Consider the following 26,982-nt stretch of genomic DNA (forward strand, 5'->3'; position numbering starts at 1 on the left):
ATTCAAGGATACCTCACAGTCTCCTACGAGGCGGCGCGCCCTAGCGCAAGTGCAGCCGGAGCGCGAGGGCTCCAAACTCGGCAGTCCGTGCTGGAGGCGTAGTCTCGTCATTTGGCGGACCCGTCGGCCGGCCTCCGTACCGTCGAGGCGATCTGCCCGGTTCTCGCAGACTGGGTGGGCTGCGACCGCAGAAGTCTCACCTCTGGCTACCTGTGCAGACTCACAAGACATCTTACCACCAGCCACCACGCAAATTACAATTTTGCGGGTTCCACCTCTACTACACGATGTTACTCCCACACTGCGGAAGCCAACCGCGAACACTTGTCAAGCACGCACAAGCACACACTTCACCCGAAAAACTTGCATCCGCCTGCGGGACCCGAACACCGCCGCATCGTCAGACACGAACGCACCGGACGGTGTATCTTACAGGTCACGACGACTTCAAATGTGTCAATTTTCTTCCCCACGAAAAATTGCTTGCTTTCTTGTTTGCTTGCTTGTCGTCATGACAGATCCATTATTGTGATCGAACTTCCACTTGAGACTTGCACTTGCCTTAATTTCTTGCAACAGCTTGTTTCGTGTCCTATTTCCGCTAGTAAATGCCATGTGATAAAGTTTCTTCGTGGCTCAGATCTTCCATCGAGGTAGCAGACGCTATTACACGACTTGCGTATGCTGCATTCACGCTTTTGTGGCTTACCATTGCTTAAATTGATAAGCGTCGCAGCAAGAATTTTGCATAACGAGCGAGAAATAAGTCGCAAATGCCTCCATGTGACACTTACGTATGAAATCCGCGACAATCATGATAAGGCACCGCCTTTCAGGGCCCCACTGAAGACTACAATGAGCCGTGCACCATCCAGTAGACGTTCATCGAGGTACATATCAATCGTAGCGCACCAAGCACATGGATCGGAATCTGTCTGTTCCCGAAGAATTTCTGACCCGTGATCTCAGATACCGTTACTGGTATTCTCATCTGCATCATGTTTTTCCGCTGTACTTCGAACATGTTCAAACACGTCACGCCAGTGAGAGTAGAGTCCTGATCCCACTTCTGATGTCGGGGGAGATACAGATGGAACGTTTTTAAAAAGTGTGACGTCAGCATTGCTGACGTCACGGTTATTGCTTTGTTGACGATAACTCATGTTTGGGTTTCCGAAACAAAACTTCACGAGAACTTCACAAGAACTTCGTATATTGCACGAGAAGCATAACAACGTTACAGAGATATCCGTACAGTACAACGGCTCGGACACGAATCAATCAGTGCTAGACAGCACGGCCGTATTTATGGGGCTTCGTACCCGTGAGCGTGTCGACACGTTTTAAACACGTGAGCGTGTTTACACGTTTTTCAAACACGTGAGCGGGTTTACACGTTTTTCAAACACGTTTTAAAGTATTGAAATTACAATAAAAGGAACTGTTTAACATTAATTTCTTATCACAGAGTAATTAGTTGATGATCAGTAGGTAAATAGTCATATTTGCGCCGACAGACCAATACACAAAAGAAAGAAATGCTTAATATTAATAATGTCTTGCAGTATTTATCTACAGACTACTACAACTACAGATGAAAAAGAACTATCTACCTATCAGTTGATTGATACACACGGTCATCACTACATAGTATAAAACAAAGTCGCTTTCTCGGTCCCTATATCTGTCCCTATGTATGCTTAAATCTTTAAAACTACGCAACGGATTTTGATGCGGTTTTTAATAGGTAGAGTGATTGAAGAGGAAGGTTTATATGTATAATAACATCCATTAAATAGTGGAGAAATCAATAATAAATTACAGTTTCCGAAGCGAAGCGAGGGCGGGTCGCTAGTCAAAAATTAACTAATGTCATATCGTTTACAATGAACATTTACCAGGAAAATCCAACAGTGTGAGATTAATTGCATAAATATGCACATCATACTACAAACAATGTCTGATTTTTTTATTGAGTAAATTTACATCATAAAATAGTTCACAAGGAAATTATGTGTCATGCTTCGTCTCGTTGTAATAAATCAAACGATAGACATGTCTTTTTTCCTCACTTTGATCGCAACAACATTAGTGTTTACACCTATTGTATATGTTTCACTTGTTTTGAGTCTTCTTGAATCGCCAGCTGGCTGATTGTAATCTTTTAGTTTCCTAAATCATTCGCATTTTTCTTCATCACTACATAGTATAAAACAAAGTCGCTTTCTCTGTCCCTATATCCCTATGTATGCTTAAATTTTTAAAACTACGCAACGGATTTTGATGCGGTTTTTTTAAATAGATAGAGTGATTGAAGAGGAAGGTTTATATGTATAATAACATCCATTACATAGTGGAGAAATCAATAATAAATTACAGCTTCCGAAGCGAAGCGAGGGCGGGTTGCTAGTATATTATAGTTTAATCAACAAAAAAGTAACAAAAGCTGGAGTAACGAGGGTGTAAAACAACCAACAAACATATTATTACAACTACTCTGTTCTGAATATACGACTGTAGAGACAATTTAATCTAATAAATCTTACTATCACACTTTGAAACTTAAGTTACCATATTCCACTAACTGAAGTGTTATATTGAGCTGTTGCAAAGTCACGTTCCGGTTTGAGAGATGGGACAGCCGTTTAACAGTAACAGGTACAGGTATAATGCAGTTGCGGCTTTGTAAATAATTTCTAGGGTTTGATTCACGTTATGTGCATGGGCTATAGTATCCATTTACGAAGAGGTAGTCAGTACAGCTATAGTAGTAAGTAAATAAAGTTTTTTCATTTTAACATTAGTATTGTGAGCTAACATGAAAAATATAACTGTCTTTTTATTACGTTGACATAGAATCTTGAATTTTTATATAATTTTCGTTCACTGTATGCCTTAGTATGTGGAATAAGTTATGTAAACTAGATACATCTACTCATTCCTGAGAAAAACGACGACGACGAACCGACCAACAATAAAATTATACTATAAGGAATCCGTTTTTTTTCTGCGTGGGATTGGAAATCCTAAAGTTGATCTGGAAATCAAACCTTGAAAGATAAGATTCAAAAAAATAATGAGAAACACAAATTTTAATATTTCTCCCATTTAGTAGGAGAATTTTAGCACAGGAAATACTGAAAAGAAGGGTAACACAATAGAGGCATAATCGGTGTGTAAGTGACATGCGCGCTACGGACGGATGGCGCTGTTTGTAGGCAGGGAGAGGAGTAAAGGAGTCTCGTAGGCACGCCGACTGAGAGCGCGCGTGCGGATCACGCGGCTCGTGGCGCGTCGCGTGGTACCGGAGCCGGCGGAGTGGCCGCACGTAGCGGCGCCCGGCATGGGGCGGCGGTAACGGCGCGGATGTGCGCGCGCTCCGAAGCTGTCGAACTCGAGGTGCTGGGCGCGGAGGGCAGCGAAGCTCGGGTGCCGCCGCGTCCGCTGCGCCTCTCTCTCCTCGAGTTGCTCGGCAAGCTGGTGCGTCGCGATCAGCCCGCGCCGTCGCACCGCCGCGCCAAACACAATCATCGCTTTCGCACCTTCGTTTCATGCGGTCGGTATCTATTGATTCCTCGTATGTCATCACGTCATACCGATACGGCTTATTGAATTTTAGCTTCGCTCTATGCACATGCCTCCTTTGTAGTGAGCTATATTATTATGTAGGTTATGAGCTAATTCATAAACAAGTATCAACGTAAAATGTCGGTATATATATCGTCCTCTTCAATGAATGACTTAGACGTATTATGAAGTTTGTGGTGGCATGATGGCACAATGAAGTGGAGGATATTATGGCCAAGGTCGGTGTCGGGTATTCGTTGCACGGTCAAACAGTGCGGGTTGGATCGACACAACGCTTCAGAACTTCGCGTATGACCCCGCGCTCTGTATCGATTGCCAGCCGGTTTCACTTCACTAAATTTAATTATAATGCATTTCTGTTTTACTTTAACACCGACATTATATTTACACGTAATATCGTCACAAATGTAAGTGATAAATATCAATAACAATGGAAGTCCACCTGTTGTTAATATTAAGCTATCAGAAGTTAACTTGGAATATACCGTTGATTACCGTATGATTGTACAGTATGATCACAACTGCATGCTAACATCACGTTACAGGATTGCATAATAAAATAATTTAAAAATGGGTTATTATTATAGTCAAGCTAAAAAATCAGTCCCATGTCATAATATTATATTTTATATTATATTATTTGCTAGGCAGTGGCTTGGCTCTGACGTCCTTAAGCGACGGTAACCAGTCACCATCAGGTGGGCCGTATGCTCGCTTGCCTGCGGGCAATAAAAAAAAATTAATTGTAGAAATTTTATTAATTTCGAAAAATGAACCGTATTTCACATATTTGTATTGGAAATTTCTATAACCAAGCCTCAAAATTAAAAGATCTAGCATCTGCTAATTTAAAATTGGTATCAATGGTATTCATTGTGCGAGACGTTATGTACCCACGCTCCATTTACAACAAAAGATAAAGTTCAATGTACTTATAAGTGACTCATCTCAAGAAAGGGGTTCTTGAATATTATCACATTTTGGAATTCTAGTCTAGAGTTTGCCTGATAGACATTCCCATTGACAATACCAAGAGTAGACTGGACAAAATAGCAAAGGTTAATTAAAAAAACAATAAAGCAAAATTCATTGTTCTAGTTATCATTTTTCTAAAAATATTTAAATATTCTGTATTAAATTTATGGGTTTAAATATAATATTATTATCGTACTCTTAAGAGTTTATTTGATTGAACTTCATAGAGTATGTTTTTGCTATGAACGTCCAATAAGTGGCCCGCGAATCGTTTCAGTAAATGGGTCTATTTCAAACACATCAAAACGTGACAAGGAATCACTAGTTTCTTCTCTAAATAGTTCAAAGTAAAGTAGCTGTCTGCCTGTTTGTTTTTCCACTCTAAACCATTCAACCGATTTTGATACGAATTTCATTAATAGAAAGAGCAATAAAGGAGGAAGGTTTTTATATATATAATTTGTAAATAGTTGGAGGAAATCGCTGAATTGTTACGGTATAAATAAATAAAAACTGTTCTCGGACGCTCACATGCCTGACGGTAGGTAAATCTTAAATTAAGATATACAGTAAAATTTGTTTATTCATAGATCATCTCTATTCGTTCGCCCTTCATCCGATTGAATTAAAACTTCGCTGTAGTCGTCGATTGAGTTGTTGTGGTCACGATTGCATACGCGTGGCGTTTTCATGAAGGACTGTATTTTAATACATTTCTTTGTAGTAATCAGAGCGAAACGCTATTTATAACTTATTTAGCGTTAAACATTAGTTTCGCCACTGAATAATTATATTCAATTATGTTATATTTGTTTGTTTGCTAATTACATTTCAAGGTAGCCGAGAATTATTTTTCGCTTATTTAGAACACATATCGTATGGCGGATTTTATAGCTTGCAGTCTTCTTTGACAATGAAATGTCATGTTATTAGTCAACAGACGTCCACTGCTCGTTGGATACAGGTCTCATCTGATATTACCCGCAGGGTGTGGCTTTGTGTTGCCTAGTGAAAATATAGGCCAATTTCGTTGTACAAATAAACGATTATAATTTCTTTCTACAGTCCAAACAACTTTAATAATATGGTAAATATTAAACAAGTCACAATTTTTATCGTTTAAATTCAACGTAATTTATTGTAATAATTGTTAATGAAACTTACTGGTGGTAGGAACTCTTGTGAGTCCGCGCGGATAGGTACCACCGCCCTGCCTATTTCTGCCGTGAAGCAGTAATGCGTTTCGGTTTGAAGGGGTGGGGCAGCCGTTGTAACTGTACTGAGATCTTAGAACTTATATCTCAAGGTGGGTGGCGCATTTACGTTATAGATGTCCATGGGCTCCAGTAGCCACTTAACACCAGGTGGGCTGTGAGCTCGTCCACCCATCTAAGCAATAAATAAATAAAATGTGATGTTACAAAGTCCGGGGCATTGCCAGTAGTTAAGTCATAAAACAGATTCAAATACTTACTTGAATTTGCAAGTCAAGGGCAAGCAAGACCTTTTGTTTGATGTTTTTGCACCGCGTTACCGAAATTATCCGGTAGCACAGTTAATGTCGCTAAACATTCGAGGTTTAACCGTGAACTTCCATTCAATGACTGCGATGATTACGAAAATAACTACATCATCCACACCTTGTTGAGTTTGTTTACATTTTTCATATTATTCTGGTACTTTTTAAAGGTCAATAACGTTTGCCCTAAATTGAGTACAATATTAACAAGTACAACGGCCGTCTTGTGTAGTGGTAAGTGACATGGTCACTACACAAGGGGGTCGCGGGTTCGAGTCCAGCCAAGGGAAGATATTTGTATGATAAATATAAAATGTCTTTTCCAGGTTTATGGATGTATATTAAATATATATATGTGTATAATAAAAAAATTATATTTATTTCCGTTATCTGGTACCTGTAACACAAGTTCTTTACGAACTTAGCACGGGACCAGTTAACGTGGCGTGATTGTTAGTAAATATTTATTTATATACTATTTTTTTATTATTTAATATTTAAGGTTGGTGTAAAACCAAAACATTTCAAAACATGGAAAAAAAATAATAGCACATACTTAATTAATTATGAGAAGCATATAAACTCAATTTAGGTATTTGAATGCAAATATGAAACACGAAGCGGAGTCATTGTACTTTCAATGATGAAGTAATGCGATTTGTCATCATATGAATAAATGTAAAGTATACAAATTAAATGCAAGACTAGGTACGAGTCAACGAAAATAATCACTGAACTAATAGTCTTCAAAAACTCTTAAAACAATTTTGTATTAAAATTATGTAGTAGAATAAAAGTAGATAAAATTTAGTTACCTTAATATTTGTTATAGCATTTATGTAAAACGCAGTAGGTACCTACACGGATTGTACTCTCAGAACCAACGAAAATCATTAAAATTAAATGTTTTCTAATGGATATGACCTTAATGTGATTCAAATGTTCTTCTCTGATAACTTTAAATAGGCACCTGTATGATAATGCCGTCTTTTTTTAATTATGAATTGAAAATGAAATTGTTTAGTTGGAAACTCAAATAAGTTTCACTAATAATGCCGATCCTAAGACCAGAAAATACCCGTAGAATGGTTTTCTGTAAGCAAACAAAGTAAATATTATATTAATCTCATAACATCAATACGAAATTTTGATTACTTATTGGTCGTGATTGAAAAACAGTTTTATGGTTTAGCTTTAACATATTCATTGTTGTAAATTGATTACTTCGTTATCTTTACAATTTTAATTTAAATACTGTTATCATTTTCTTGACACCGGATATCAGCTAACATTTCAAAATTCGTCAAGACTATTTTTTAACGATGCGTCAATCTTTTGTAATAATAGATTCTATAGATAATTGCTTTATAAGGCTATATAAAATAAACTAGAACCAGTAGTATTTTCATTTACAATTAGGTAGTCAATTAACAATTAAAAAAAATGTATTTATCGAATCAGCTGAATTTGATTAAATGTTGAATTAATCTTAACACGATTGTAGTAAAAATGTTACTATAACGCGATGAGACGTGACATTGTAACGGTACATAGTATACATGTCCCTGAAAATGTCATTAGTCGTAAACGGAGAGAAGATCGATCGTCGTCCCTATGGCGCCGTCGAGACGAACTCGCCCTATTTGCCTCCACCATAACTCAACAATTCGCAACTAAGTCTATTATATGTATTAAAAAAAAAATCGTGTCTTTATCCGAACACAGATAATATTTTAAACATAAATACAATATTATTATGTTGTTCCCTTAAAAAAAATATTGAAATTGTTATAAAAATAACAATTTCAGAAACGATTCAGCCTATGGATGGCACTCAAACAATTTCAGCAATCGTGAATAAGTAACCTATTTTGTTGAAGTAAGTAATTCACGATAATATTGATTTCTTGTTGCCCTCAAATTGTAATTCTTTAACATTTTAAATTTTTTTTCAAGATCTTTTAACACGTAATGCTGTATTGGATTATTAATTTTGTAAATAATAAAATATATTTCTAATAAATTTAGTATTAAAAACACATTTCTGAACTAATACTAGTATAATATACCTAGTCAGGTCATAAATTCTGTCACATGTTTAATGTAAAATAATTGAAACAAGTTTAGTCATTATGTAACCATTCATATACCAATATGAACTTAACAAAACATAGATTCTTATGACACTAAAGTTTATTCAAAATGACCTCCGTGATTTTGAATACAGGCCTTCAATCTGCGCGGCCAGTCGTCTATCGCAGCACGAACGAGGTCCATGTCAATATCGGCGGCTGCCTTAATCAAGGATGTCTTGAGTGCCTCCAAATTGGGATGAGGCTTTGAGCACGCCTTTTCCTCCAAGTGTTGCCATATCTTGTAATCTAACGGATTCAAATCTGGACTGGAGGAGGGCCAGTCTTCATGTCGGATGAAGTCGATTTCACGCGCCGCCAGCCAGTCTTGTGTGCTCTTCGCTCTATGAGCTGGCGCCGAATCTTGTTGGAATACCCAGTGCCTGTTATTGAACATGGTATGAGAAACAGGTTCCACAAGGTTCGTCAGGACTGTATTTTGATACACAACTGCATTCGTTTTTACACCTTTCTCACAAAAATGTACCTCTGTTAAGCCCCAATAAGAAACTCCCAACCATACCATGAGCGAGGATGGAAAATGACCTCGTTGGACACGCGGAATACGGTTGCTCGCTTCTTCACTACTGTGTGCGTACACCTTATCATTTTGTTTGTTGTAGCTCTCTTCTACGGTAAAAATTTTTTCATCCGAAAAAAGAATTTCCCGATATTTTTTTCCCGCGTACCGCTTCAACAAAGCGCGGCATCTCTTCAGTTTCAGGTCCATTAGACGAGCATTCAAATGATGTCCTGTTTTTCTTCGATATGCCCGAAGCCCTAAGTCCTTATTTAACACCCTTTTCACCGTGATTCTGCTTAACCCCATCTGAAGGGCCAACAGTTTCTGCTTACGTTTGGGATTTCTTTGAATTCGCGCCTTCACAGCTTTTATCACTGCTGGAGTCCTAACAGACCGAGGGCGACCACTTCTTGACCTGTCATCTACACTAGAGTCTTCATTGTATCGTTTGATGGTACGATAAACGAATCTTTTGGTTATATTCAAAATTTTCAGTATGTTAAAAATTTGAATTGGCGCGTAACCGCAACGATGCAACGCAATAACTGCAACACGGTCTTCTTTAAGCGTCCACTCCATATTTAAAAATGAGTAAAATTCTAAAAGTATACATTTTTATTTTCATGAACAATTCGAAATTCGAATTCAATAAACTTTTTTGTGGCCAGCATTCTAAAAGAAAAGTTTTTACTGTGTGACAATACTTATGACCTGACTAGTTATATAATATACTAAATACTATATATATTTTAAACATAAAAACTGTATGTATAAGCTGGTTTCCTTAAAAAAAATTGAAATTGGTATAAAAATTGTTATACAAATAACAATATCAGAAACGATTCAGCCTATGGATGGCACTCAAACAATTTCAGCAATCGTGAATAAGTAACCTATTTTGTTGAAGTAAGTAATTCACGATAATATTGATTTCTTGTTGCTCTCAAAACCTAATTCTTTAGCATATTCATTTTTTTTTCAAGACCTTTTGGCACGTAACGCTGTATTGGATCATTAATTTAGTAAATATAATCTATACATATAAATAAAATTGGAGTGTCTGTTCGTAATATTCAAATAACCGCTTTTTACTACATGCATATGAATATATATACGGTATATAAACCAAAATAACATTTTTTACCATTTTTGTCTGTCTGTCTGTTTGTTCCTGCTAATCTCTGGAACGGCTGGTCCGATTTTGACGAGACTTTCACTGATAGGTAGATGATGATATAAGGAGTAACTTAGGCTACTTTATTTAGACAAGCTTCGCCCCGCGGCGTCACCCGGTCACGTCAAGTTAACATCGCGGGACTCAGCTATCAATAATAAAATTTAATGATTCCGAAGCGAAGCGAGGGGGGTCGCTAGTAATAAAATATATTTCTAATAAATTTAGTATTAAAAACACATTTCTGAACTAATACTAGTATACATACTAAATACTATATATTTCTTTGAATAATCGGATTATTATTATTTTAAACATTCTACTTGCAAAAACCTTCATTATATTATTATAGCCTTTTACTCTTCCGTTAGCAAATTATATTATTATTGGGATGGAATGAGTGTGGAACGATCGTGGAATGATCGAATTAAATATTGTACAGAGAAAGGTCTATCTTTCAAATTATTCAATTAACGGTTCAAAGTAGATTCGGTGACCTTGCTTTAAATTTTTCGAATTGTGTTAGTTCAATTTCGACTTTATTTAGTTTCCCTAAAAATTGATCAGTTACTTTAACTAGTGAATTATCATTGACACCAAAATGTGTCCATTTAAAAAACGGAGAGATAGCCTTCATTGAAGTCCTCAAAATGTCGCCTTTAGGGGGTCGTTTTGTAATCTTTAATTATCTGTACCATAGATACTACCGATAAATAAATAATACATTGATGCGTAACTCAAAGTAAAGTCAATAATGTATTGTTCTTAGTAGGGATTATCAAATAATATAAACTCTAAAGATTATTATTTACTGGTGGTAGGACCTCTTGTGAGTGCGCGCGGGTAGGTACCACCACCCTGCCTATTTCTGCCGTGAAGCAGTAATGTGTTTCGGCTTGAAAGGTGGGGCAGCCGTTGTAACTATACTTGATACCTTAGAACTTATATCTCAAGGTGGGTGGGTCATTTACATTGTAGATGTCTATGGGCTCCAGTAACCACTTAACACCAGGCTGTGGGCTCGTCCACCCATCTCAGCAATAAAAGAAATAATATCATTAAGTAGTTCATAAATGTTGCAAACTTTTGGAAAATGTCTCGCGCTTCTCACCCGCCAAATAAAAATATGTAACTGAAGAAAGATAATTTTGATGCACATGCACATTTCGTAGTATTTTAAACAAGAATAAACAATATGGTGTTTTCTATATTTGGTTTTTATTTAACTTAAATAACTGTGGTATTCATTACACTTAAATTTTTAAATGAAAGTAGCATTAACTTTAAGCACTTGAATAAATTGAATGAGATTTTGATGTAGCTTACAATTAACTCAGCATTATAAAGCAAGAAAATGGAACGTCACAATGGGTTCATAGAGAGTAGAATGGTATTTGAATGCATCTTGTTCTAGTCCCCGTCATTTGCGTCGAGGCACGTTTGCCTCGTATTATGTAAAGTGTTCAAAAGAGAGGGATATTATATTAAGTATACATACAATAAATACAAGAAGCCGTCGTGGCCTAAAGGATAAGACGTCCGGTGCATTCGTGTTGAAGCGATGCACCGGTGTTGAATTTTTCTAATGAAATACGTACTCAACGAATGTTCACGATTGACTTCTACGGTGAAGGAATAACATCGTGTAATAAAAATCGAACCCGCAAAATTATAATTTGCGTAATTACTGGTGGTATGACCTCTTGTGAGTCCGCGCGGGTAGGTACCACAACCCTGCCTATTTCTGCCGTGAAGCAGTAATGCGTTTCGGTTTGAAGGGCGGGGCAGTCGTTGTAACTATACTGAGACCTTAGAATTTATATCTCAAGGTGGGTGGCACATTTACGTCGTAGATGTCTATGGGCTCCAGTAACCACTTAACACCAAGTGGGCTGTGAGCTCGTCCACCCATCTAAGCAAGAAAAATAAGCAATAAAAAAAACATATATTACGTTTCAAAAATTAAAAGTGTTGAGGAGTATTTTATTCATCACAAGTACCACTGAGCCATTATCAATCAAAAATGGCAACTTAATTAGGTGATCCATTGGCGAAAAAATATTATCGCGCTACAGAATATCCCGTGCCAAAAGACTAAATTGCTAATGGATCACTTAAACTACTGAGGTATTAACTGCACTGACTACTCCATTGGGAAATAAGATAATATAGCTATAAAATTAATATTAGAGTCACTCTAAGAAAAAAAATACTGGAAAATGATTTCCCAACGCCGCTGCGTCAGTCACGAGTCGACTGTACGCTACAGTTGGGGTAATGTTTAAACATTTAGAATGTTTCCTAATTTGGTCTGTATTCTGTTTTTGTTAACCGCCGCGCCTTCGTTAGCTGAGCAATCACTTGCCTAAATCAACATGATTTTTAAAACCGCTTTCTGACTTATTTGGAACGTGACTATCTTGTCGAAATTAATTAAGAAATCCTAATAAATAAATCTAGGGTCTCCCACGCCCCGCGATGACTATTATTAAGTGTTTGAAATACACAATTTTGTTAACACCCTATTCATTTTCATTAAAATTTATAAAGACTGTGAAACTCGGCTACGTTCCGCTGTCACTATCGCTAATCGTCTAAAAAGCTACTCAAGATATCTTGAACCTAAATGCGTGGTATCTGTCGTACGTTGATGGTATTAAGACTGAAACCTTCTTTATATTGCTAACAACTGTATTCACTTTCATCAAAATCGAATGAATAGTTTTTCTAACCCATTTATTCGATGCAAACTTAATGTTTGTATTTACAAACATGTATTTACAAACATTAAGTTTCGCTAAGCGGCCTCTGGTGCCGTGGTAAGCAAGGTCATCGTGTAAAAAAAACCCTGTCTCGTTTTATCCCGAAGCTGTCACAATTTCAGCTTGAAGGGTGGGACAGCTGGTAAGCATTACAAGTGAGAATTTCTCCTCATGTCACATGGTTAGAGGCGACATTCTTCGCTTCAGCATTTCATCAAATAAAAGCGAACTAAATCACCTTGGTTATTATTTTAAAGAAATTTTTGCGGTTCCGATATTATATCGGTTAAGTTATTGTTTTAGGCAGCATATTACCTTCAAAAGGATCTTCATCAAGACATTCGTCTGAACGCCTATATACTAGGATATACAGGTATGTGCTACTTACTGTGTATGGTAGTAGCATATGTCTTTTCTATAACCTGAAGCCGCTATTCCGATTATAATCACATTTTTTAAATTGGGTGGCGGCATTCCCAGATGCAGCAGATGGGTTCCCATGGCTGTGAACTATGAGTTAAAACATCATTAAATCGTATTTATTTTGTTACAGAAAATGAACGAAGAATCAAAGCGAATAACAGGGAATATAACGCGCAGTTTCGTTATGCCGTAAGTGGAAAAAATTATAATACTTTTGTTTTTGAAACAGATTTCCGTGAATCTTTTCTTGAAGTTTTCGGCTGAATTTTAATTTTTGCGGTCATGACTGATCTTGTTTCATATTTTCATAATAATAGTTGGATAAGTCAAGTAGAGACATTCACAGAGAGTGTTCACGGCTTCCAGCGTTAGGCAGCGGTTTGGCTCTGCCTTTGACATTGCTGAAGTCGATGGGCGACGGTAACTACTCACCATCAGGCGGGTCGTACGTTCGTCTGCCTACAAGGGCAATAAAAAAAAATCAAAATGAGCTCTAGCATTACTAAACGGGCTCATGCTTTATTAAGAATTATTACGACAATTAATTATTCTAATAAAAGTTTTGTTAGAAGTTTGTTAGAATGACATGTGAATGTTTGTTGCAGAATAACTACATCAAGACTTCGAAGTATTCGATTATAACGTTCCTGCCGCTGAACTTGTTAGAACAGTTTCAGCGGCTAGCGAACTTTTATTTCTTGTGCCTGTTGGTCCTTCAACTGATCCCGGCTATCTCCTCGTTGACGCCGATAACCACAGCGATACCTCTTATTGGTGTGCTAGCCCTCACTGCCGTCAAGGACGCTTACGACGATTTCGTAAGTATTTTCCTGTTATTTAATAGCTGACTTTGAAATAAACAAGCGGTATGCCCGGAAAACAATTATTTTCCTTATTCAATCCGGTCCACGTGTAAACCTAAATTCACTCCCGGAAGTTTGTCAGTACAAAGCTGTGTCTTCGGATTTAAATTTTGAAGTCTTTAAACCAACACCACTTTATCATTCTCTTCCGAATTGGAACCGATTTACTATGACCAAATGCGTTTAATATCAAACGCGTTTTTTAACAATTGTTGTTACCAATACAATAAATAAGACAACAAATAAAATGACTCATTACTTTAGTAATGCTTATTCAGTTTAATAGCATACAAACATTTAATTGATGATTATAAACAAGGCAAGAACTAAAGAAATAAGAATACATAATTTCAAACACATTTTTTTCCACGGTAGACTTAGGATAGAATTAGTCAGCTGACTGAACCGGCATAATATCTCTATTCATTTTTACAAAGTTTCATTTGTTGATGTTAATAAGAAGAATGTTCGTTCTGAGATATTACTAGCCGGAGATAGATATAATAATAGCCGAGGTCTTTATGGACATTAATAATTAACATACACAAAACTTATGTAGCCCTACTGCCCAATAAGTCTAATAATTACACGTATACTTTGTGCCTATCATAAATTATAGGTTTTTTTTGTCTTTTTCGATTTTATTCCTTTGAAGGCAACGAATAAAGACATAAAGCAATGCAACTATATCTATCTCTGTTTCTCGACGTTTATAATCAACGCCGTATATGTTGTATATGCTGTGAAATACAGACAATGATTTTTATGTCTTTATTTGTGTAAACGCATGAATGAGCTCTCGGCCTATCTGGTCACCGAAGCCCATAGACATCACAACGTGAATGCCGACCCCTACCTTGAGACACGAGGCCAAAGTCTCAACGCTCAGTCTAAAGATTCTACTTTTCACAGCAACGTCATCAAAACGATTCGCAAGTGAACCACAGGCGAGCCAAGACCTTGCGTAATGGCAAGCTTGTGGAGGAGAAATGGGCGTCTGTTCAGGTGGGAGATGTCATCAGGTTGGAGAACGACCAGTTCGTCGCGGCCGACATCCTACTTCTCAGCAGCTCGGAACCTAACGGACTTTGTTACATAGAAACCGCCGAGCTTGATGGGTTAGTGGCACCATTATTACAAAAGAACACCGATCGGTGATTGTACATGGTAGATCAAAGTACATAACAGTAACTTCGTTTTCACCCCGATTTCTGTGTATTTCAATTATTTTTAGACCTCAAAACTGAAGATGAAAATAAAATATAAAAACAGGAATATATTTGAATATGAAAATACCTTGAACACTTCTAAATACTCTCACTTTCTCTGTCTATAATTTTTTTAATACTTCTATCTAAATAAATAAACTTAGCATAGAGATTTATAAAATTACTAACAAAAACGTCTGCGATTATCCTATAATATACGTGTTGACCTTGTACCAATTAACATGATTAAGCTCGCAATCAAAGCTATTTTCAGCTCCTTGTGTATACGTTAAACTCTATCGAAACCAATACTTATATATACATATATAACACATTAGGCTTGTCTCGGGGCTTCGTCCGCGCTAGACTTGAAACAGGTTCTCGCCGAACCCTATTGTTGTACTTGTGATTGTGAAAACACGTGGGTCATTTTTTTAAATATTTCCTGTTATGTCATCGTAGTCAAATAAGTCTTGTATTACAGCAGTTTTTATGTAAATTCATTCGATTTAAGATTGTAGATTTTGGTGTTTGAACAAACTATTGTATAACTTTAGAAACGCATTAATTAGTAAGTCTTATCGAATAAACGCGAATGAATCAACGGATTAGTGGTTTTAGGTATATATATTATATATCTATTCGTCTATAATATGGCAGGACATCTAAACTTTGTATCGTAATGTCTTTGTAAACCTTTTTATTCTACAATGTATAACACATCTCTAATATGTAGATATGTATATTATAATTTATAAAAGTGAAAATGTAAATTTGTAAAACTAAGGTCAATCGAGTAATACAAACAAGAGTATATCGAGTTCACCTTGCAATATTTAGCTAATTTGAATATAATATGTCAATACTATACGCATTTACCCGTTTTTATCCGTGTTCCTTACGCTGTTTTATTTATGAAAAGAAATATACAAGTAATATGAAGAACCATTACATTACTAGAGCCCATACTGCCCATAGACATCTACGACGTAAATGCGCTACCCCCATTGAGATATAAGTTCTAAGGTCTCAAGTATAGTTACAATTGATTTAAATTTTTGATTGATGATTTGATTGATTGATGATGAGATTGATTTTATTTGCTTTATATTGGAGGCCATTGTAAATAACTTACACTAATAGATCCCCTTTGAACTCTCGCAACTGCTTAGCCGATGATTCGCGAGATAATTTACCAATTTTAACATATAAATAGGTTTTAAAGAAGCTGTACCCTAATAAGCACGTTTATTTACGTTAACTGATATGCCTATATGTTCCAGGGAGACGAATTTGAAATGTCGTCAGTGCCTTTTGGAGACGGCCGCAATGGGCCAAGACGACGCACAACTGGGCGCGTTCGATGGTGAAATTGTTTGCGAAACGCCCAACAATCTACTTAATAAGTTTGAAGGTATGCGTTACATCAAGATATTATTTTATTTATCTCTAATTATCATCATTGAAGCTTACTTCATAATTTACTAGGTGATGACCGTTTTTTTTTTATAACGCCATTTTGTTGTGTCTTTAAAGCGGTTAGTTGCCCTCAATTAAGAAAAATAGTATTATTATTCGCCAATAGATGTCGGGAAGTGTCATAAAGTTGATTATCGATAAAGTTGATTATTGAAAACACGAATAAAACAACATTTTCTGAAAATAAATCGTAGGTAGATCGATTTATTCCCTGTATACTAAATTTTAGGAAAATCGTTGGAGCCGTTTCCGAGATTCAGATTATATATAAGAATTGCTCGTTTAAAGGTATAAGATAACTAAACGTCTATAGATTTTATTCCATTCATAACGAGAGAGCATAATCGACACGAAACTAACCAAAAATTAATTTTGGTTCTTGAAATTTCTGATATTCAGGAAAGGATCAATTTACGATTGGAAGTGTATGTAAATACTTCATTTACAATAACGGCGAATAACTATCTGCACGAATACAACCACGTAAAATGACCCATTCATATAAAAGATAATATGGCGAAATCTTTGGTGAAACATTGGTTGACAAATTGAAACTTCATGAGACATTCGTTCATCCAATTCGTCGAAAAATCTTACGACAAAGTTCACTAGTCAACTGAACAATGACAAATATGTAAACACCTCGTTTGATTATAGACTAATTAATAACTTTGACTCGTGCTAAAAAACTAACAGCGCGCGGAGAACTGATTGGTATATTATTATGTAATTTATTTATTTTTTGCTTAGATTGGCGAACGAGCTCACAGCCCACCTGGTGTTAAGTGGTTACTGGAGCCCATAGACATCTACAACGTAAATGCGTCACCCACCTTGAGATATAAGTTCTAAGATCTCAGTATAGTTACAACGGCTGCCCTTCAGTCCGAAACGCATTACTGCTTCACGGCAGAAATAGGCGGGGTGGTGGTACCTACCCGCGCGGACTCTCAAGAGGTCCTACCACCAGTACTCGAATGTTTACATACTCATTGCCTATTCGTCCGTATTCGGCGAAATCTGAATGAGGCATTATAGTGGCTTTTTCGAATTAAAACTACGCCATGACAGTCCACGAGTATATTAAAGCTTAGTCTACAAGGCTTTGAGGTATTACTACCAGATTACGTGAACCGCTTCGAAGAAAAATGACGTAACGGAGTTTTTTTTTTTTGCTCCATGAAGCTACGAATTTTAATGTGGTAACTATATTAGTGTACGGGTCTAATCATATTATTCTCGTCTAATTGTGTAATTCGCCTTCAATTAAACCTTTCACACATGTTCAGTTCCTGTTGTTTTACGAAACGTTGCGGCGATATATTGCGAAATCGTGTGTGAAATCTAACCGGACGTCGTTGTAATCTAACCAATAACAATTTTATTGATGCGCTGTTGTTATTATACCGGTCACTCACATTCGCACGAATACGCAAACCCGCAAGTGTAGGACGACATTTGCAAATGATTATGCAAAGTTTTCGCTGCATTCGTGGTTTTCCAAGCTGTCTCGGTTTTTTAACAGACATCAAAGCGCGCGAACCGCGATCCTTCGCGTAGTCTCCCACACATTCGTGTGACCAGTTGCGCCCATGATTGCGAAGGCATTGGACGTTTTGCTATTTTCATAGATCGTGACGTCTACTGTGTAGCGTATCTTCTTCAAAAGAAATCCCATAAAAACAGCATGGCTGTTAATGATGTCTGGGAAAGAATTCAAAACTCTTTTTCTCTTCAATGTTCTATTGACGAATTAAAAAGGGGGAGAAATTCGTGAGACATTCGTAAACAAGTGTAGGAGGAAACGCAAACGGGTTCGCAAATTGAGTACCGAACCCATTTGCACAGCCGCTAAGTTTGCGAATGAATGTTTGACGGCCCTTCACATGCGCGCAAACATTCGTACAATGTACGAATATTGGCGCGCATGTGAGTGGCCGGCATTACAAGCGAATTGCATGTCTGTTTGCGTGTCAGACTGTTGATGTTTGCAGGGATGAAGTATAGATAGGGCCGTTTTTTCATTGACACACGCGATACATGTATTTTGTCGATGATTTTAGAAACCGATGGTCAGTGTAAAGCGTGGTAGATGCTTCACACATTTTAGTGCCTCGATTTCTGTGACTTTTATCGCGACGTTAATATTATAGTATTTTTATCGTATCGGTCAATGAAACGAAACTGTCACGTAAATAGCGGTATATAAATTACGAGTAGATTAGATTTATGTCGCCAAAACAAGTCGAAATTGACTGCTGATTTTTGTTAGAGTAATAATATATCTTCTCTTGAATTTATAATTGAAATAATTCTCTTGAAATTATAATTTGCGTAATTACTGGTGGTAGGACCTCTTGTGAGTCCGCACGGGAAGGTACCACAACCCCGCCTATTTCTGCCGTGAAGCAGTAATGCGTTTCGGTTTGAAGGGTGGGGCAGCCGTTGTAACTATACTGAGATCTTAGAACTTATATCTCAAGGTGGGTGGCGCATTTACGTCGTAGATGTCCATGGGCTCCAGTAACCATTTAACACCAGGTGGGCTGTGAGCTCGTCCACCCATCTAAGCAATAAAAAAAAAAGAAAAAGGAAGAGGTTGCGTTTGTTAATAATTTTCATAAACAAGGTTGATATACTTGACATTTTTTTAAAGATCAACTAGATTTGGACGGTTAATGAGATAGCTATATGCGAAGTGGAAAATCTATCAGTAGATAGATTAAAAATTTAGAATGAATTCAATAATGTGAACTTCAGTTTTTTCCCTACCTATTCGCTAGTAGCCTAAGGGACTATTCCGGCGATTAGGTGAGCTTACGGGCTCAATCCTTATTATATATAGAATTAGACACTAGCTCTAGAAAGAGCAGTGCTTCGCAGAATATACTACCGGATCGGAATCGCGATCCACTCAGGAGATCCGGCGAGAAACTCATGGGGCTGTGTTAGGCTGGGTTAGCGGCAAGGACAGCAATCGGTGCTTGAAGAGCCAAAAACCACCTGCATCGGATATTAATTAGCGGCCGACACGAGAGCTATCACGTCGCGCCGCTTTGTCGGAGCAGCGTTCTGACGCCACCGTATGACGAAATTATCGTGAAGGTCGACATTCCACACGTACCAAAGTGTTTCGACGGCTGTCCTGCAGAAACAGGATTGGGTGACCTGGATAGAGTTTATGTGCAAGCGGGCCGCCTGAGCGAACGCTACACTTACATAGGTCATTATGGAGAACTTCAGTGATCGCTTGCAAATACATTTTACAATGATATATTAAATCCTAGAATATAACCATGACCTGATTCAAAAAACTAGTAATGTCATTTATTGTGTACCACTAAAAGTGTGTACTGGGATTGAAAACCAACATTGATTGAAAGTTTTATTCTACACTTAAATAAGAATTAAAAAAGGAAACGGAAAATATTCAACATATAGAAAGTAGATCTCTTCAAAACTACCTCTGTCAGACAACCAATCGTGTGGACAAGGAATATAATCGAATATTTTAATATCTAATATAATGTTTTCCAACTCATTTATTCATTTATTTCTATATTAAATTATTTAAACTTCTTCTTTAAATCGCTAAAAAAGGGATTGTTCATTGATATTTCATCCAACAGAAAACAAAATACTGATTTAATGTTGACTATAAAAAGAGGAAAAAAAACATGCAACAGCCTATCTCATTTATTGTGTGATATATTAGTTCTCTGCAATTTGATGGTAAAACAGATAGTGCGGAGTCCGTAATTATAATAATAAGCGTGTTTATGCTTCGTATTTGATGTTCACAACACTACTAAAGTATAGGGGTATTTATTGGATGGTTATGATTAATGAGCAGGATATGACGTTTATTTAGAACGAGTTGTATTTTTTTTTTCCTAAACAAATAACATTTATTGATTTGTTTCAGTTGTTCTATTCATTCATTACACAGTTTTCCGTATCGTCAACCAAACATAACGTAGATAATAAATTAAATCTTTAATATATCGCAAATTAGAGATAATACGACTTTCATTAAAAATGTTTAAGTAAACGTGAATGTAATGATAAGCTAATGCGATACATTCTATTAAGTAGCCATACCGAATGAAATTATTTTTATGAATTACTATGATAATATGTAATACAATACAAAAGCTGTAAATTCACAATTACGCGTGAATGATAATGAAATTAATGATTCATTCAATCATTCAGTAGAACTTTAATTTTAAATTTAAACAGTATGACTGTTCACGAATAATCACTGTACGTTAAAGTCATGATAAACATATGAATAATTTACTTCAACGAGCACCTAATTCAATTAAATTATTTGTGAATCATAACATGTGAGATTAAAAAGTTTTATAATAATATGAAGACCGTAGCATTCAAATTGCTAATATGTAAACAGATTCATAAGTGACATTATGTCTTTTTTGTTAAATATGCAAAATGTTTATCTTAAATTGACTCAGTCGTAATGTCATTAATAAATTACTTTAATGCCTTTTTACTGTTAGATACACATATTTTCTGGCTCACACGGTGTTAAACAGTGACCCGAAGCTGGAAATCCTATACCTCACAACGTCAATTCTTCCACTAATGAGAAAGGGTATCGAACAAATTAATTACTTTGGGGGCTTCACCCTTCAAACTGAAACACAAATTGCTTCGTAGTAGAAATAGGCGGTTGATACACAACATTATTCTTTCACTATAGAAGTTTTTCGAGAACTTTACTGGTGGTAGGACCTCTTGTGAGTCCGGACGGGTAGGTACCACCGCCTTGCCAATTTCTGCCGTTAAGCAATAATACGTTTCGGTTTGAAGGGTGGGGCAGCCGTTGTAACCTCAGAATACAGAAAAAAATTCTGTATTCGGAGGCTGTAACTATACTGAGACCTTGGAACTTATATCTCAAGGTGGGTGGCGCATTTACGTTGTAGATGTCTATGGGCTCCAGTAAACACTTAACATCAGGTGGGCTGTGAGATCGTCCACCCATCTAAGCAATAAATAAAAAAATAAAAAAATAGCACATGCTAGGTACAGTTATTTCGAAAAAGCCAATACATAGCGAAGTTTCTCGTTCGATCATAAACAAATTCTAATAGATACCTTCGTCAAACTTTGTACTGGAAACTGTTTACATTAAAGAATGCTTTGAAGTTTTTAATTGTCCTCAGCTGCTTTGTTGCTGTCTATATTTATGGACGTAAAACAAAAAGCTATAAAATAGTAATAGTGTTTGTCACAGGCTTTTTTTGCAAAACAACTAAAGCAAAAAACGGCATGAGACCATGTTAGTTTATTTACTTTTTTTGTATTTACTAAAACTGTAAGACATTAAAATTGTCTTCTTACTACTCGTGACGGTGATTTATATTCCAAGAGCACGGCGGAGTGTACCGTTTTTTTCTTCTGAAAGTCATCATATGAGCGTTACATGACCATGCGTTTACGTGTGCTCATAGTTGGTAGCCTTCTAACAATATGCTTACATTATCAATGACATCATGGTTGCATTAAAACTCGTATATCATAAATAGCCTAATACTCGCAAAACATGTCAAACTTGGTCACATGCCTTACTCCGGTATAGATAACGTAATGTACCGGGTCGTATTCTAATACCCGAGCTGAGTGCACACAACTTGAATGCCACCAGCGGTTTTTTGCCAACCTATTGCTCTTAACTTCGAGGGGCTATGCCAGATTCATCGAACCTCGCGTTAGACGTGAGGTCGAAGAATTCGCTGTGCTTGTATAACGGTTCTCGAAAGGCTTTAGACCGGTCGGTTTGAATCGACAACCAATCAGTCAACTGCGTTAAAGGGCGTGATGGTGGTACGGTGATGTGCCGGGCCTGTACACAATATGTCTTTTATCACTAAAATAATCTAAATTTTCAGGACTAAGTAATAAAATTATCAAATTGATATTTATCCTAGATACGTGTGAAAATTTTCAAGTTAACGGAATTAGTGTAGTGGTTGAAAATTACGTTGAAAGATTCCGTTACTCATACAGAAAGATAGATACAGGTAAAGCTAAATTAAAACGTATGAACAAATAGTACCGTTTTGAGGGTTTTAATCCCGGCGTATCACTTAATTCGAATACCCTACACGTATCACCGCTTAGAAACTAATAATGTCTAATATTGATATGTGATTGATATTGTATTGAATTGTTAAAGGTACGTTAAGTTGGCGTAACCAACACTTTTCACTCGACAACGATAAGATTCTGTTGCGCGGATGCGTGCTCCGCAACACGTCGTGGTGCTACGGCGTCGTTGTCTTTGCCGGGAAGGACACTAAACTAATGCAGAACTCCGGCAAGACGAAGTTCAAGCGCACCAGCATAGACAGACTACTTAATTTTCTTATCATAGGGGTAAGTTTCCATTACCGGATATTACTCGATTAAATCTTGCACTCTTGATTCGATTTTCAATAATTCGGTAACAATTAAAGCCTCCTTACTTAGGTTTGGTATTGTAATATAAACTTGTGAATAGATTTTGTAGTATTATTGGGTTTTGTACAGAACAAATAGAGTTTTTAACACTATTAAAACAGTTTTGCAATTAAATTTGGTTATTATTATATCCATATCATAAATTCATTTTGGGGATATGGTGTTATAAAAATTCAATGATCTACAGTATGGTTTGAAGTTAAAGAGTTTGTCCTCAGATAGTATTCTTTCTGCTGTCTATGTGCGTGTTCTGCACGGTGGCTTGCGGGGTGTGGGAGTGGCTGGTGGGGCGCTACTTCCAGGTGTACCTGCCTTGGGACACGCTGGTGCCGGCCGACCCCACGTGGGGCGCTGTCATCATCGCCCTGCTCGTGTTCTTCTCTTACGCCATCGTGATGAACACTGTCGTGCCTATATCGCTTTATGTTTCTGTTGAAGTGAGTATGGCGTTGTTCTATATTTTTGTTTAGATATAGGCAAACATTTGCCTACGTAGGATTTTAGAGTTTTTCGGTCACGTTGCGAGGAAAAAGGGTGACAATCGCGAAAGACTTCTCATTACCGGCAAAGTGGAAGGAAAGAGGCCTAGGGGGCGTAGTCCCATGCGCTGGTCCGATCAGATTAAGACGACTTTGGAATCCAGCATCAATGTCGCTATCCACTGCGCGGAGGACAGAAGTGAATGGAGGAACATAGTCCTGACAAAAGTGCTCAGTAAAGGTCACGACCCTCAGAACTGAGGAATACGACGCACGGAAGAGGAGGATAGGCAAACATGACCAGCATGAATGTAGCTGCAAACTGAACCATGAGTCGAAGTGTCGAATGCATTAGAATATATAATTGAATTTTATTATTTTCCCCCACCTATTCGCTGGTAGAATAAGTGGCTATTCCAGCTGCTCACGGACTGATAGGTGAGCTCACGAGTTCAACCTGAGAAGGAGTTTGATAACACTGCTTCTAGCAAGAGCAGTACTTTGCAGAATTCACTATCGAATCGAAATCGCGACCCACTGAGAAGATCCGGCGAAAAAGTCAGTGGACTGGTCTATGGGTTTGTTCGCTCGTCGTAATCGACGAGTTCGACGGTGTACGGTACTTGAGGAGCTTAAAAGCACCGAGAGTGGATTCGACAAGACATGTTTCGGGCGATGGTAGGCTTGCGTTGTCCCGAGGGTCGAATAAGTAATTAGCGGCGGCTAGGATAAGAGGGTTATCGTATTGCTTCGCACCTTCGAAGTAGCGTTCTGACGCGACCTTAGACGACTTACGAGTTGACCCTCATGCCTAAGGAAAGAGAGAGAAAGAAAAACCGGTGCGAGCGAGATATAATACCGGCGCCACTCCAATTATTTTTTTATGGCATGCCGCTAATTTTTATACGCAGTTGTATAGTTTATATTCCTAATGTATTTTTCTTATTGTAGGTTATAAGATTTGCCCAGAGTTTTCTTATTAATTGGGATGAAAAAATGTACTATGAAAAAACTGGTACCGCAGCCAAAGCGCGGACCACTACACTTAACGAAGAACTAGGTGAGTAATGTAAAAAAAAGACAAAACAATTTGATAGTTTGTCTTCAGTATGAATGAATTTCAGTGTAATTACATTAAATATATATATTTTATAATAATCGGATTTTTCTTCAAAATATCACAATAAAAGAGAAAATGTTATGCATAAAATGAGTAGAAATCAAGACATTAAGTGATAGTAAAATTTGGCAAAATTTTGATCATTGGTACAATCATTCATTGGTATAATTGGATCAACAGTAGTTACAATAATTTGTTTTGACATTAATTATTCAATACATTTACATACAAACTATTTATGACCTAAGAGGTATGCACCTCATAAGAGGTTTTACATCGACAAATTTAAATTTAATAATTAATCCTACAATTAAAAAACAAAAAACAGATCGGTCGGGTTCCGTTTTAACTTTGATTCGCTGCTTAAATGGCAGAATAACAGTGTGGCAGTACTGTAATATAAATATTTCAGATACCCATACTTCAAAAGATAATCCTTGAAGCTGTTGGAGATTAAAAGTTTAAATTCTTACAAAAAGTTTTCACGAAAATGAAGAATTTTAATAGAGATTCACTTTTTTTTTAAATGTAGCTAGCTACATAAAAAAAAATCTATCTCTCAGTGTCAAAGGAACTCGAAATACTAAATAAACTCACATTGCTTTTAATTATATGGTTGCGTACGCTGTGCATGACATTGTTGTTCGGGCCTATAATTTTATTAATGTTTAACTGCGTAATCAAATGATACAGGGATTTAGATAGGAAAATATAGTACAGATCCCACTGCTATTACTAACTACTCCGCTGGGAGGCAGCTGTTCAAGGACATCTTATATTATACCTGTATCTTATGATTGTGAGATGAACAGTAATTGCGTATACTAACTAGTCTTTCTAACTCTCAATAATAACCTATTTTTAATCCAATCGAAATAGCAAGAGATTCTTAATTCGACTGTTTCTTTTATGTGTTTATGTTACCTCAGATTTTTTTAGTTGAACCGATTTTGATTAATCCTTTTTTATTTGAAGGCTGTTGCTTCTCTTGTGGTCTAATTTTATCTAGTTTCGACAAGTAGTTTTTAATAATTAATTAATAATTCATATTTAATTGACTTCGACTACATTGATCATGTTCCTCATTTGATTACTTATCGATCTAAAATGTACATGTAAATGTAATGTAAGGTGATGCCATTGTAATTCAGTGATGTTCTGACGCATATCTTCAGTTATTTACCACGGAACTTTTCAATAATGACAGCAAATCTGCCTTGATTGCTGCAATCGCATTCATATAATATAATCTTTACACAATTTCAAATTGGTTTTTGATAGCATACGTGTGATGTGCACTTGTAAAAATAAGGTTTTTTTTTAATTAATTTTGATTCTATCATATTTATTTTCAGGGCAAATCCAGTATATATTTTCTGATAAAACGGGAACTCTCACGCAAAACATAATGACGTTCAATAAGTGTTCGATAGCGGGCGTTTGCTACGGAGACGTCGTGGACGAGACCACCGGGGAGACTCTGGAGATAAACGAGGTACGACGACATTGATGTTTTGTGTATTTACCAAAAAGAACAACTTTTTTTTTTTTTCCATACTTAGTCATTGAACACAATATAGTATAGACACGTAAAGTGCATGTAGGTTTGCATTATTACATCGAGACACGGAGCACAGCGCCGCGAGGACTAGCACGATCGAGTCCTTGTTTTGCATGTTTTTTTTAAAATTATTATTATAATCATTTGATTTCTCGTTTGAGTTTAAGTTTTGATCTTGTCCTCGTACGTTTGAACTGTGGGAGGGTTATGTGTCTTTGTCTCTGCCATGTTGCGTTTTGTTTCATTCGTTTTTTTTTCTGTACTTGTTTTGTTTTATCTTATGTTTGTGTAATGTTTTGTCCGAATACATTTCACACAGCGTTCTACCACCCGATCATTGTTTACATTAGAGTTTGTTTTGCATGTTAATTTTTAAATGCAAATAAATTCGTGCGGTCGTGTCGCACACCGTGATAAAAGAACTGTATTCATTAAGGATATTCTGAAGCAATTATAGCGCTTTGATTGATTGTAGATTGATGATTGAATGACCAAGTTAATTTTGTATTTTGGTCTAGAAAGAGCTTAAGGAAATTAAAAAGATATATCTAAAAGTATAATTAAAATAACGATCGAGCCTCTCTTTCGCTCTTCAGTGGTTTTGTGAGAAGACACTGTCGAGTTTGCTATCACAAATGCCCAATGTACTTGTTATATACATTATGGTGAAGGCGCACATTGAGCGTC

At 36.7% G+C, this 26,982-nt stretch overlaps 1 protein-coding gene across 1 annotated transcript in view; it reads left to right on the top strand.

Moving 5' to 3' along the window:
* Positions 1–3,230: 3,230 nt before the first annotated feature.
* The window catches only part of ATP8B (ATPase phospholipid transporting 8B), a 41,923-nt gene continuing 18,171 nt past the window's right edge, over positions 3,231–26,982 (top strand). The window contains exons 1-9 of the mRNA XM_028171736.2: positions 3,231–3,556; positions 13,227–13,285; positions 13,702–13,914; positions 14,872–15,077; positions 16,451–16,581; positions 22,852–23,051; positions 23,354–23,572; positions 24,566–24,674; positions 26,090–26,229. Of these exons, the coding sequence (XP_028027537.2) occupies positions 3,367–3,556; positions 13,227–13,285; positions 13,702–13,914; positions 14,872–15,077; positions 16,451–16,581; positions 22,852–23,051; positions 23,354–23,572; positions 24,566–24,674; positions 26,090–26,229 (1,467 nt within the window). The 5' untranslated portion in view covers positions 3,231–3,366. The remainder of the gene's footprint in view (positions 3,557–13,226; positions 13,286–13,701; positions 13,915–14,871; positions 15,078–16,450; positions 16,582–22,851; positions 23,052–23,353; positions 23,573–24,565; positions 24,675–26,089; positions 26,230–26,982) is intronic.

This window comes from Bombyx mandarina, chromosome 21 (genome assembly GCF_030267445.1).
Source record: "Bombyx mandarina strain Sakado chromosome 21, ASM3026744v2".
Taxonomy (NCBI): domain Eukaryota; kingdom Metazoa; phylum Arthropoda; class Insecta; order Lepidoptera; family Bombycidae; genus Bombyx; species Bombyx mandarina.